This window comes from Planococcus citri, chromosome 2, assembly GCF_950023065.1.
Source record: "Planococcus citri chromosome 2, ihPlaCitr1.1, whole genome shotgun sequence".
Lineage (NCBI taxonomy): Eukaryota > Metazoa > Arthropoda > Insecta > Hemiptera > Pseudococcidae > Planococcus > Planococcus citri.
In genome coordinates, this window is record NC_088678.1 from 29,683,128 (window position 1) to 29,696,012 (window position 12,885).

The following is a 12,885-nucleotide window of genomic DNA, read 5'->3' on the forward strand; positions in this document are numbered from 1 at the left end:
TCCCTACTCAAATGCAAACTTCGTTTTTTCAAAAATTAAATAAAATTTGTGATATGGTATGGTCGATCAAATTCAAACTCATAACGAGCTGAATGAAACGTCCGTCGTGAAAGCAAATTCGGCTGAAACTCTAAAATATATTGTCCTATATTGTCAACCGAAAATAATAAATCAATCAAAACTCACCTTTATCTCCACTTTCATCTGGTATCTTGTAACCTCCATCGGTTCCCCACACTGAGAAAAAAATCATCACATTAGCATCATTTTACCAAGATATCTTAAAATTTAAGTAGGTCAAATATCGAATACAATTTCTCAAAAACTCACTCTGATAAAGACCTGGAAAATCACCTTCGTCTTTAATATCATCTCGAATATTCGACTGCTGTTGCGTATTTACCGACGGATACATATTAGACAGGTTAGGAAACGATGGTAATTTATCGGCTTCTTTATTCGGTGATAATTTTGGCCCTATAAGAAACATCGTAAAAGTACATTAAAACACCTGTAATTTTACTGCACAATGAGATACGCCATTTCAAATTTTAAAACGCCTTACTGGAAGGATGATGTGGTAAATTTGGATAGGGCAAAAATGGTCTAGGCATCATTAGCGATGTTGGTAGCAATTTGGACGCCGCTTCTAACGAATTACTAGTACTTATCAGGCTATCGTTCCAACGAGGTGTAGAATTAGTCGAATTACTCGAACCGAATGACTCGGATTTCGGTTTAGTCAAATTCAAAGGTGCATCCGGATCGGTGGTGGGAGCCGGAGGAGACGGTGATTGCGAATTATTCAATGTCGTAGGCGGTAAGTAATTCAACCAAGGTGCTATCAGCTGCGAAATAAAAATACCAATTAATATTGCAAATTTTGGCTAAAATACTAAATACAAAAGAAGCATTTTTTTAAATAGGTAGATTTTACTTACCGAAGGTGGTAATTGTGGTATTTGTGGAACAGCGTTAGGCGGAAGTTTACTACCAAGACCCGAAATGGCTCCAGGTAAGGGTCTCATATGCTCCAGCATGGGTAGAAACATCAATGACTGCGGGTTTATACCCTTCATTCCTGCGTATTGGCTGGATATTTGATTCTGTAAACGACAAAATATACCCAAACCATAAAATACGACTATATAGGATATATACACATAGATGCGTAAAAGTAGGTACAAGTACAATATGTAGGTATGTATGTTGAAACACGCTATGAAATATTTCATCGAATATGTCCCTTTTCGTGTTTTACGGAAATACAAAGGCATTAACTATACGCTATAAATTTGTCATCAGTTTTAATGCAATATCGTGGACCACCTAAAGCTGAACCGTTAAAAAATTACAACATTGTTAAAAACACGTTTGCCGAGTATTTTCGTTCTGTATCAACGATCTCGGTTGTGTATCTTTTTTTCCTAGATAAATTAGTTTCTAACGGAACTGGAAAGTATTCATAGCGATCTGACTCGCTGTGTCAGTAGTAATCGTAAAAATGTCAGCAGTGAATTCTTTCAAAGAATAAACAATTAGATTTTTTTTCTTTCTTTCTTTTCTCTTTTAATAATAAAATCAGCGGGTATTTTAATTAACTTCGAGGGATTGTAAAATTATTACGATTGTGCAGGGTTAAAACGGGTCAATGTTTTGCGAAATTCGTTGGAAAAATAAGTTCTCGAAGATACCTCGAGGCATACTTCTATACATTCATGCTCAATATGCTACACTTGAACGATTAAGACAAGCCTGAAAAAAAAATCAAAATTTGGGTTCAAAGAGGAAACAAGGATGGAATTTTTTTTTCAATGTGAAAAATGGAAGAATAAATTCAAAATAACGTAAAAAATCAAATAAGTGCAAAATAAAAAGTCCAGATTTCATTTTAACGCTCCTCTCACTTTTTTTTTCTCACTGAGCTACAAAAAATATGCAAATTTTAATCGAAAAATATGATAGTAGGTAGGTACTTGAGGTACGTCGAGTATTTCAGTTTTAAACAGCAATTTGAGTTTTTTTTCACTTTTTATTCAATCCTTATTTTAATGAGAAAAAAAAATCAAAACTACCTGTTCTCAGGAAAATGAATAGGTAGCTATCAATTTAAATGAAAAAATATAGTCAAACCCCATTGGAGATGATTTCCTCCCAGTTTTCAATCTACTTCGCGAAATTCCAAAAAATGGCAATTACCTCAAAATAAAAATATTAACGAAATCATGTAACATAAAATCAAATTATCAGATTACATCTCAGACTAAGCTCTCGAATTTTTTCTGTTGCGAATTGTAACCATCCTCCTCCTCATACACAGACTTCCAACAATATTTCAATCAACAGGTAGGTCTAGGTATACAAGACACCTGAATAAAGATCTGTCAAATAATCTCTCGAAAATGCTACATCAAAATTTCAAAAAATACAAATGATAAGTAAATCTGACCAAAATAACTGAGGCAAAATGTTTGGAATTTTTGTAGATTAAAAGAGAATTTTTTGAAGTTTTCAATTGAAAAAAAAAAAAATAAAATTTAAACAATTTTTGAGTAAAATTCTCAATTTTTCTTCAATTTTTTGACTAAAATTCGAATTTTTTGATGAAAAGACACCTTGAAAAATTTCTGGGAAAATGTACGAGTAAAACCGCCGCAAATGTCTCAAAGAGTCAAAATGACCATATCGTACTTTTGATCGATCAACATTTCAAAAAAGGCATTTTCACACAATTTTCAGAAAATTGTGAACAAATTGACATTTACTGAGTGATCTATAAAGTATAGGTAGTTAGGTACCTATACTGCATACTTGAATTATTATACAAAATTAAAAGCCTCTGATCACGAGCATCTCTTCATGATAAAAAAATCAGTGAATTTTTCTTGTTTAAAGAGGGGGGGGGGGGGTGAAAATACATATAAATGTCAATATTTCGTTCAATTGACGTACCATACGAGTAGGTATGGATAAATGAAAAAATACTATAGCCAAATTTTGAGTTTGAAGCAAAACGTTTTGCAATTTCAAAAAAAATAAATAAATAAAAATTTAAAGGAAAAAAATTGCAAAAAAAATTTGTTCAACATATTTTTAAATTGAGTTTAATTTTTCTCGATTTCAGATTACGTCCAATCTGGCTTTCGTAGAATTATATTTTTATATGGTGGAAGGGGGGGAGGGGATGATTATCTATAATTGATTCAAAAATTCCGATTTGATTATCGGGCAAATTATTCACCTTTACGTGTAAGTCTAAGGTGCCTTATTTTCCCCCTCATGTTTCAATAAAAGCAGGTGGGAAACTTTTGGTATACTAAATCAGTTATACATGGTGATTTTGAGCTATATTCTTGAACTAGAGACAACTATTGAATTTTTCAACTACTCGTACTAAAAAATACGTTTTTAAAATGTTAAAATTGAAATTTTAGATCCCTTTCAAAGCTTTGGATTTGTCATTCTCGTGATTTGGATTCTGTCTATAAAAATTGCTGAACACAGAAAACTTTTGAAATCTGCCAGAGGCTCCAAAATAGCTCACAGTCATCGCTAATAGATCTGAGAGGTCGCAGGTCGAAAATAAGCTTGAAACTAAATTTTAGCTTTCTACGTTGATTTTTTTTTGTTTTTTGTTTTTTGATAAGAACTTCATTAAATTTGAATTTTTAAAAACTTACGAAAAATCAAAAAAAGAAATTCTGCACTTGAAATGTTATTTGATGATGTATTTCTGATCAGGTACTCTTTCGATGTTTCGTTGTTCCAACTTTCATGTAATGAGGTTTTCTTGAAGGGATTGGGGTGGAGGGGAGGGGGGAGTGGAGTAGGAAAACTTCCTTAGAAAGCAGACGACTTTTTTTTTTTATCAAGTATTATTTTGTACATCACTGTGAAATGAAAATAACTTTTGAAAGATCAATTTTTAATATTTGATAATTTGAACCAGGCAAAATTTTTATGAAATATGGAACATCAAATTGAGTGTTATAATTTAACCGGGCAAATACCCAAAAAGTTTGTATTTAATCGAGAAAAAAATAACTTCCTAATTTTACAGATCCAGAAAATCCGAAATTTTAATTTCAAGGACTCGATGACCCCTTCAATATCCAAAATAGGCAATATTTGAATAGACAGAAAAATATAATTCGGTCGAAATTCTTACAAAAATGGTCGAATCAAATTGAAATTTTCAAGTTTTGCTGAAAATATCCCAAAAAAATACGTCAAGAATTTTGTAAATTTTATGCTTTGACGAAAGTTTGTTTTTTTTTTCAATTTTTTAAAACTTCAATTTTAGACAATTTTTGAGAGTTCTGCTAAAAAAAAAGATCAAAAACAATTTTTTTTTTGGTGTTTTCAATTGCAGAGCCTAAATTTCCAACTTGTTACAATGATTCATGTCTTTCAAATATGCTTTGTTTTTGAGATACTTCGGCCAAAGAAAGCTCAACTTGAATTGGATTATGATGAAACATTTGAAACAGCTTCCAATTTTTTCACGACACAAAATTAATTTTTGAAAATAACGAAGTCCGAAGAAAAAAATTGAAAAAAAATAAAATCATGGACCATAAAATTTTTAATTTCAAAAGTTTGTTTATGGCTTTTTTGAAACAGACCTTTTTTTGAGATATTGGCCAAAAATTAAAAAGCTCCTTTTGAGTAGATGATTTTCTTTCAGAACTTTACCCATGGAAGTATGGACCACCCAGTAGTCCTAGTATACCTACTATTTCGAAATCTAAATATAGACAAATATAACAAACAAATTTTCACATATCAGGCTACCAGCAATCATCTTACCTGTAATTCTTGTATCTTATGCTGATGCATTAATTCTTGCTGCTGCTGCTGCAGAATCATTTCTTTATTTCGTTTATGGTATTCGGCTTGTTTAGACTGTGTTTCCGAAGACAACATCTGCAAAAAGAAAGCAGAAATTTTCCGCTCGAATTAGTCAAATGACGCGCGCGTGTATTTTAAGATATTGTTGTAAAAACAATTGATATTTTTACGAATATAAAAATGGTCATTCTTGGCATTAAAATTGTAAACAATAGCTTCTCGAAATTTTTCTTTTCTCAAGAAAACCAATTGACACAGAGTTACGAGTATAGCTATAATACGTAGGAACATTATACATTGTATTTAAGTACCTACATCTGTAGTTAGATCTGCTGGTGTTAAGTGTAGTATTTTGCTTCTAAAGCACGTATACGTTATCATATGTATGTATCGACCTTAACCCATTAACTTATCCGGTAAAGCACTGTACAGAATGAAATTCTCTCAACGCGATCATTTTTGGAATAAACGCAAAATTTACTTTTCAATGGACTCTACTGCTGCTGGTTTCTTTGTGGCATAGACAATTAAACTTTTCGCTGTTGCATTCTTAATTCTACCTTATTACGAATGAATTAACGTTACGCTAAGGATGCGGTTGCGGTATAAGAAGAAGAACAGGGATGACTATAGAGTGGAAGTTGGAGTACTCGTACATATATACGAAGGCAAAACGCCAATTACTAAAATATCATGGCTTATAAAACGTTAACCAAAGTAGCACATTCTTAAAAAGGCACCTCTCCAATTCATAGATAATAATGCACATTTATACACTCTCGAGTCCACCACGTCCATTCTCATCTCATTCATATACGACTCATCTCTCTCTCTCTTTCTCTCTATCTAAATGCTCACTTCTGTTGCACGTTGCAAAACATTCTTGGTAATATTTTGTTCATTAGCACTTCCTCATCGTCGTGTCATAAGAACGTACACATTGAGAGAGAAAAAAATTGGAATTACTTTAGCTCATTATGTTCTTTATGAGTTTATAATATTTATAACGCACGCGCGTATTATTTCTCGAATACAAAAATACACCTGAAGATAGTGCAAATGCAAATGGATTTCTTCTTCCTTAATATGCCTCGCAATGTTTTCACGTGAGGTAACACTCTCTCTCATGTGGTTGATTTTATCGCCTAAGATGTTGGAAAACCGAATAATTTTACTATATTTAGGCAGATTGTATGTATTGGATTTTGAAAAAAAAAGATTATGCAGTCAATTTTAGGACAATCTGGCTTTTTTTTTACCAAATATACTCTCCCACAACACGTAGGTAGGTAAAATGACCTCCATCGAAGTGAATCCATAAAACAGGCCAACGTTGAATTCATTTTTTTCCTCATCCTCTTCTACTCGGGAGCAGTGATAAATAAACTAACCGCGTATACAGCTTCTGATCATTGGAAGACTCGTCGAATACGAGTAGAACAGACACCGCGCAGTCTTTGTATATCAACATTTTCTCTTTGTTGAAAGGCACAAACAGACCTATCAACAAAGATACGGAAGTTTCTGTTTTTTAACTCTTTAATGCTTTTCCATTATTCTCAGCTCTGGAGAGAGGATGATGGCGATAGCGCGGAGAATCTTTTTAAACAAATACGCGAAACGCGCCGTTGAAAAGAATGTGTAGGTACTCGATCGTACAGAGTAGGTCTCTATATAGAGTACCTACCTATCGTATCGTACTATAGATTCACTTTTCATACAGCCGTTCGATCGATTTTGATCACAAACACCGCCGAGGTAATTGGGTGCAAAGTTGAGGTGAGAGTGAAATTTATAGCGTCTCAATTCGCGCGTTTATTCTGTCCCAGCAGCGTCGCATCGTCGTATAGGATCGTTATTCTGCCATCGTTTCAAGAAATTTTCAACATATAACGATCTAATTAATAAAGAAATAGGTAAAATTCTTCGCTATGCTAATGCGTAGGTAATTTAATCAAGACTCGAGTGTATTCTTCAATAATCGTAATTCTTTTCGAGCGAATTATAATACAGAATTCTTCAATCGTCCTATTCTCGTAGGTTAGATCATTTTCGTATGGTACTCTTCTGATTGCCTCAATTCAACCAGCTACCTACTTGTTCTGGATGTATAAATTTGACTCGGTTGATCGTTAATTTCACTCAAGAGAGAAGCGAAAAGCACCAGAGTAAATATTTGAAAAAATTCCACGAGGAAATATGTGAAAGTCAACAGTTGCCTGATGACTGTTACTGATACGGTATGAACTTTGCGATCTAGATGGAGTCATTTGACAAGACAGAAGTAGCCTTTAGGGACGATGTTTAACAATCAAGTACATAGATATAGCCACATGCGTCGTTAAATGAACTCATTTAGGTGTTGGAGAGTATAAAATAATGCCAAATTTCAACTTCATCATTGTAAGGCTGCTAATCTATCTCTATCTGTATAGCCCAGACAAATTGCAGAAAAAAATGGGCGAACCCAAACATAATTGCAAACAAAGGTTTTTTTGGTGAATATTGTCTAGGGTGGTGTGCTGAACAACATACTAAAAGTCCCCTCCCCTACCCCACGATCTAACCCCCCCCCACAGTGGATCAAAGCCCTTCAAAATCAGTTTTTCATCAAGAACTCCTGAAATATTGAATTTTGAATAAAATGAGCCCAGTGATCATTTCATCTCCTCCCCAATACCTATCAAATGGGCTATCGATCAACTCGCTAGCCTCAAGGGGGGGGTGGCGCTACGACCCCTCAAAGTGACGTGATTTCAATAATTTTACATTTTATGATTTGGGACGTGTAACCTGTTCTAATTGATAAAATGAAGTCAAACTTGGGGAATGGGATTCTTTTGGAAGCTAGAGTTGACCTCTGGAGTGGAGAGGGTCAAAGTTGAAAATTACAGAAAGGTCATTTTTTTGGAGGGGCATAACATGACCCCAAATGGATGAAAAGGGTCCAAAATCATACCATCGGACAGTGCCCTATCTGTGATCAACATATCCAAATTTCAGCTTCCTAGGTCATCCCCACCCCATTTAAAGCGGAATTAAGCTAAAAATCCCCTTATTTTGCCCCTATTTTCGGGTTTTCCATCTTAAAAGGAGTGGGGATGACCTAGGAAGCTAAAATTTGGATATGTTGATCACAGATAGGGCACTATCCGATGGTATGATTTTGGACCCTTTTCATCCATTTGGGGTCATGTTATGCCCCTCCAAAAAAATGACCTTTCTGTAATTTTCAACTTTGACCCTCCCCACTCCAGAGGTCAACTCTAGCTCCCAAAAGGATCCCATTCCCCAAGTTTGACTTCATTTTATCAATCAGAACAGGTTACAAGTCCCAAATCATAAAATGTAAGATTATTGAAATCATGTCACTTTGAGGGGTCGTAGCGCCACTCCCCTTGAGGCTAGGGAGTTGGTGATAGCTCATTTGATAGGTATTGGGGAGGAGATGAAATGATCACGGGGCTCATTTTACTCAAAATTCAATATTTCAGGAGTTCTTGATGAAAAACTGATTTTGAGGGGCTTTGATCCACTGTGGGGGGGGGGTTAGATCGTGGGGTAGGGACGGGGACTTTTAGTATATTGTTCAGCACACCACCCTAGAACAGTATTCACCAAAAAAAACTTTGTTTGTAATTATGTTTGGGTCAAATTGCATATTGACTGCGCTAGTAGTTCATTCTGTACTGATTGAAGATAATTTATAAGGTGATTATCGCGACCCGACAATTTTTCAGGGTGAACATTCACTTGAAGAATACGATGTGCCATCACCTCAAAATTCAACAAAGTAACAACGAGTGCATGGGATAAAAATATCCAATAATTTAATACGACTTTACCATAGTTAAAGTACGTAGGGCAGTCTGACAGACTATGTACATTATAAATATTTCAATTTACCACGAATGATCTAGAGAAATATCCATAATATACCCTCGTACTCCTCCCATGCATGCACCATATAATTTGAAATTAAAAAAAAGTAAAAAGTGAAAAGAAAAAAATAAGAAAATAAAAATAAATCGGAGCCCCTCTTTTCCCAAGATCTCAAGTAGCCTAACCCATAATAAAAACGCAATTAGCAATACGACATAATTATATTACACATAAAACATACCAAATCAATCATTATTGTTCGTAGATATATTCTTGAAAATAAGTACAAAAAATTAATCTTGAGGTGAATTTACGGAATTTCTTCAATAATTATCATCGAATGTTTCATTAATCGCGATCAAAATAGTACATTAAACGAGAGCGAGAGAAGTCGTATGAATAATCATCGTAGATTTTTAAACAAGGTATCTAAGCTAAAATTCAAAACCACCACTTTTTTCTTAGGCGGGAGAAGACCAAAAAATAAAGACTCCTGATTGGTCCATTAAGGGATGTATTATGTTACAAGTGTATCGGCGAATTCCACGAAACATCGAAAATGAACTGGCATTTAGGGGTCAGGTGAAAACTCAGCACAATGAAGTCATCTTAAAAGCGCGACGGACAGACTAGACAATAGGAAATAGTATAATGGAAGTGATCTTTTAAAAAATGATGCGAACAAATACTTCGAGACGAACAGTAAAATAATCATGTACAAAAAGGAAACAGGCAGGTGGACATTTCTAAGAATTGGGAGAAAGCAGGATTGTAAATTTTGTGCCGATACCGACCACATATTTACGACAGTCGACAGTAAAAAATGCATTTTAAAGATGACCTCACTCTACATCGCTACAACGAAAAGTACATACGATGATGGGTCAAAATTAAGAAAATTTCATCAATTGTTGATCAATGGAAATACAACGTATTTTTTCGTGGAGTTGTTTAAACTATTTCTCACACATCACGAAAAATACTCAAAAAAATTGGAATAATTACGTAGAACTTTCACATTGTAAAGAGGCCAAGAAAATTTTCAATACCAAAATTTCAGAATTTTCACAAGACCTAAGATAAAATACTTTTCACCTCCTCAGCTCACCCCTCCTAACTCTAGAAAAAATTCATTCAAGTTAAGTCATCTCTAATAAAGGCGGGGGGGGGGATACTAAGATGGTAAGTATGAAAAATTCCTCACAGGAAAAACACAACCTTAAAAATAATAATTTTTACGCTCCAAAAAAATTTGCTCAAATTCTTAAAAAATAGCATTAGTTCAATTAAAAATGAATTTTAATCAGATTATAAAAAAGAAAAATTATTAAAATAACACAATAATTGGATTACTTATTTTCTTTTTTGAAATTTTTCGACGGGAAACGAAAAAAATTAATATTTTTGAGCCGAATGCAGGATTTTCTGCGGGTTCATCACCACTTTACCCATATTCAGAGCATTTTCAGCGCGTTGGCTTTGAGATTAGTAAATATACTTAATTATATTAAGCATAAGGTATGCACTTTTCGAAATCAAATAGTAAGTATGGTGTTCACAATCTCGCAATCAGCTAAATTAGTCAAATGTGTTCGTCTAAATAGCCCTCGTTTCTACATGAGAATTTTTTCAGAACCTTAAGTTGATAGATACAACCTATCTCTTCAAATAGACCTAAATTCAACGACCATCCCAGAAAACAGAAAGAAAACCCTTCTGAAATCCGAAAACTCATAACCCTACTAAAAACATCAACCTAATAAACCAAATCGAACCCCCTTTCTTCGCGGGTGTAATCTTGCAATTATAAACACCCCCCCCCCCCACAAATGACTCAAAAATTTTAATTTTATGGGCATGAAATATGGATTATTTTGTTTAGGACCAAAAAAGGATCAAAAAACGAAAATTTCTGGTGTTCTCGTAAGTGTCTATTCTATTGAAGTATTTTATTTTTTGATTCAAATTTTTTAATTTTAAAGTTTTCCTAATTTTTTTCAAGTTTTATCTTTTTAAAAATTTTTAAATGTTTTTTTGCCTTTGAAAAAAAATTAAAAAATATCGAAATCAATACTCGCAGTCAGTGGTAATAAGATTAAGATTAATCACTCCTCCTTTCTCTCTCAGTTTTTTTTTTTAGAAAGGTGAAAAAATTGGACACAAATTAAGAATTCGAGAAAAATGATTTTTTTGAGGAGAGAAAACTGAAAAATTTCATTTACTTTGCATTGAAAAAAAGCTTAAAATTTTTTTTTCATTCACTAATTTCCATTTTGCCCCTCTACACATTTTTTTGTAACTACCTAAGATGAAATTTGAATAAAAATGAACATGAAAATCAATTTTTAAATTACTTTCCTCCTCTCCGGTCTCTTCTTTCCTTGAATCCGTATTATATGAAGATTTACAGTGTATCATCATAATACAAAAATTTAAGGCGAGAGGGAAGGAAATTAAGGAGCCCCTGGCTTGTGAAAATTGTCAATGTGGGAGGTAGGAGAAGGAGGATTACAGCAAAATTGAGCATAATTTTATTATTTTCTCAATAATTCATAATTTACTTGAATCGGATTTTCGAATTTAATGTATAATTTGAGCCAAAATTTTTCAAGCATGTACAGTTCTTGTAATCCTGATTTATTTCTCCAATCCGCTCTTCCTCTACCCCTCCTCCTCTCATTTTAAAATGACGAATTTTTAAGTTACACTGAAGAAAAATTCATTTTTTTTTTTTAAATCGTAAGTAGTTAGGTATTGCGAATCAGATATTTTACTCGAGCTTGAATTTTCAAAATTCTAAAACTTTTGTGAGACAAGCTTCCTAGGCACTTCAACTCGCCTCCTTTCCCAATTTATGGTCGCCAATTTTTGTCAAAATCAATACATTATATCAAGTTTCTTAAATCAATGTTTTCATGTGAATTTCTGTTTTTTTTTTTTTTTTTTTTAAAGTGATAAATTTTAGTCTATTTAAATTTTTACTCAGGAAAATAACCTCTTTTCAGCTCAACTAATTTTAAAAAAAGAAATTAATCTGTTCCATTTCTCTTTTTATCACCCACCTAAATGAAAATTATTCAAAAAATTTCCTGATGAATTGAAAATCAATTTTGATTACCTACAATTTGACAATTAGTCAACGAAGGGCGTGAAATTGAAAACAAAAAATTTGTGATTTAAACACAAAGTTGTGTTATGCACATCACAACCCTTTTTCATTCATTTTATTTTGAACCCCCCCCCCTCCAACCTAAATTGTCTCCATTTTATTCGCTTCAAAACAAAGTATACTTATTTAATTATTAGAACTTGACTCGTGATGTTTTTTTTTTTTTGTACAAAAGAAACATAAAATAATTTAAAAAGACTTAAGTATAATAAAAATAGCGAACAAAAAGGGAAATAAGAAACTTCCAAAACTAAAATAATACCTACTAAACTTTTGTTCTATTTTTTTATCATTTTTTTTTTTTTGCAAATAATAATATAAATTATCCTCCAAAAATAGAATTGATCACACTGGAGTAAGTTTTCTACCATTATTACATATAAAAAAATTCGATCAAGCAAGAAAAAAAAAGAAGAAAGAACTTTCGATTCACGAAGAAAAACACCCTCGAAACACGTTAACTATTAATTTGAATATTTTTCAATTATTAAGAAAACAAAACATTTGTTAGTAGGTACTTTTCCTTTAGTGGAGCGTTACCGTACCTTTACTTATACCTACACAATAAAGCTGCACCAGAAAGATTTTTGCCTGGTTTTGTTTTTAATTTATTCGCGATTTTTAATGGAATGTACTCGACGTTTCATACACATAAAACAAAAGTGCGAGAGAGAATTGTGTATATTTTTTGTTCAAAAGAACACAATCTAAAAAAAAAAAAAAAAGAAAGAAAAATAATTACACGACGTAATATTTCGCTTCCCTGTTTTGATTTTTTTCTTTTTTTTCGTTGTCGAGCGTAAGGAAAAATTCATTTTGTTATTGTTACGACGTTATTATAAGTGTATAACAAATAACAAAGTTCGTTAAAATATAATTATAGAATGTACTACATACATAATACGTACATATGTACTTGAAAAAGGCATTTATAGGTTAGAATTAGGTGATGGTGATGGTGGAAAAATTGATGTTCGAAGTAC

At 32.9% G+C, this 12,885-nt stretch overlaps 1 protein-coding gene across 5 annotated transcripts in view; it reads right to left on the reverse strand.

Moving 5' to 3' along the window:
- The window catches only part of Sox102F (transcription factor Sox102F), a 190,584-nt gene that overhangs the window by 4,868 nt on the left and 172,831 nt on the right, over positions 1-12,885 (reverse strand). For all 5 annotated transcript variants that reach the window (XM_065349588.1, XM_065349589.1, XM_065349590.1 and 2 more), the window contains 5 exons: positions 4,810-4,926; positions 942-1,106; positions 566-848; positions 331-477; positions 187-237 (listed from right to left, as the gene is read on the reverse strand). In XM_065349588.1, coding sequence (XP_065205660.1) covers positions 187-237; positions 331-477; positions 566-848; positions 942-1,106; positions 4,810-4,926 — 763 coding nt within the window. The remainder of the gene's footprint in view (positions 1-186; positions 238-330; positions 478-565; positions 849-941; positions 1,107-4,809; positions 4,927-12,885) is intronic.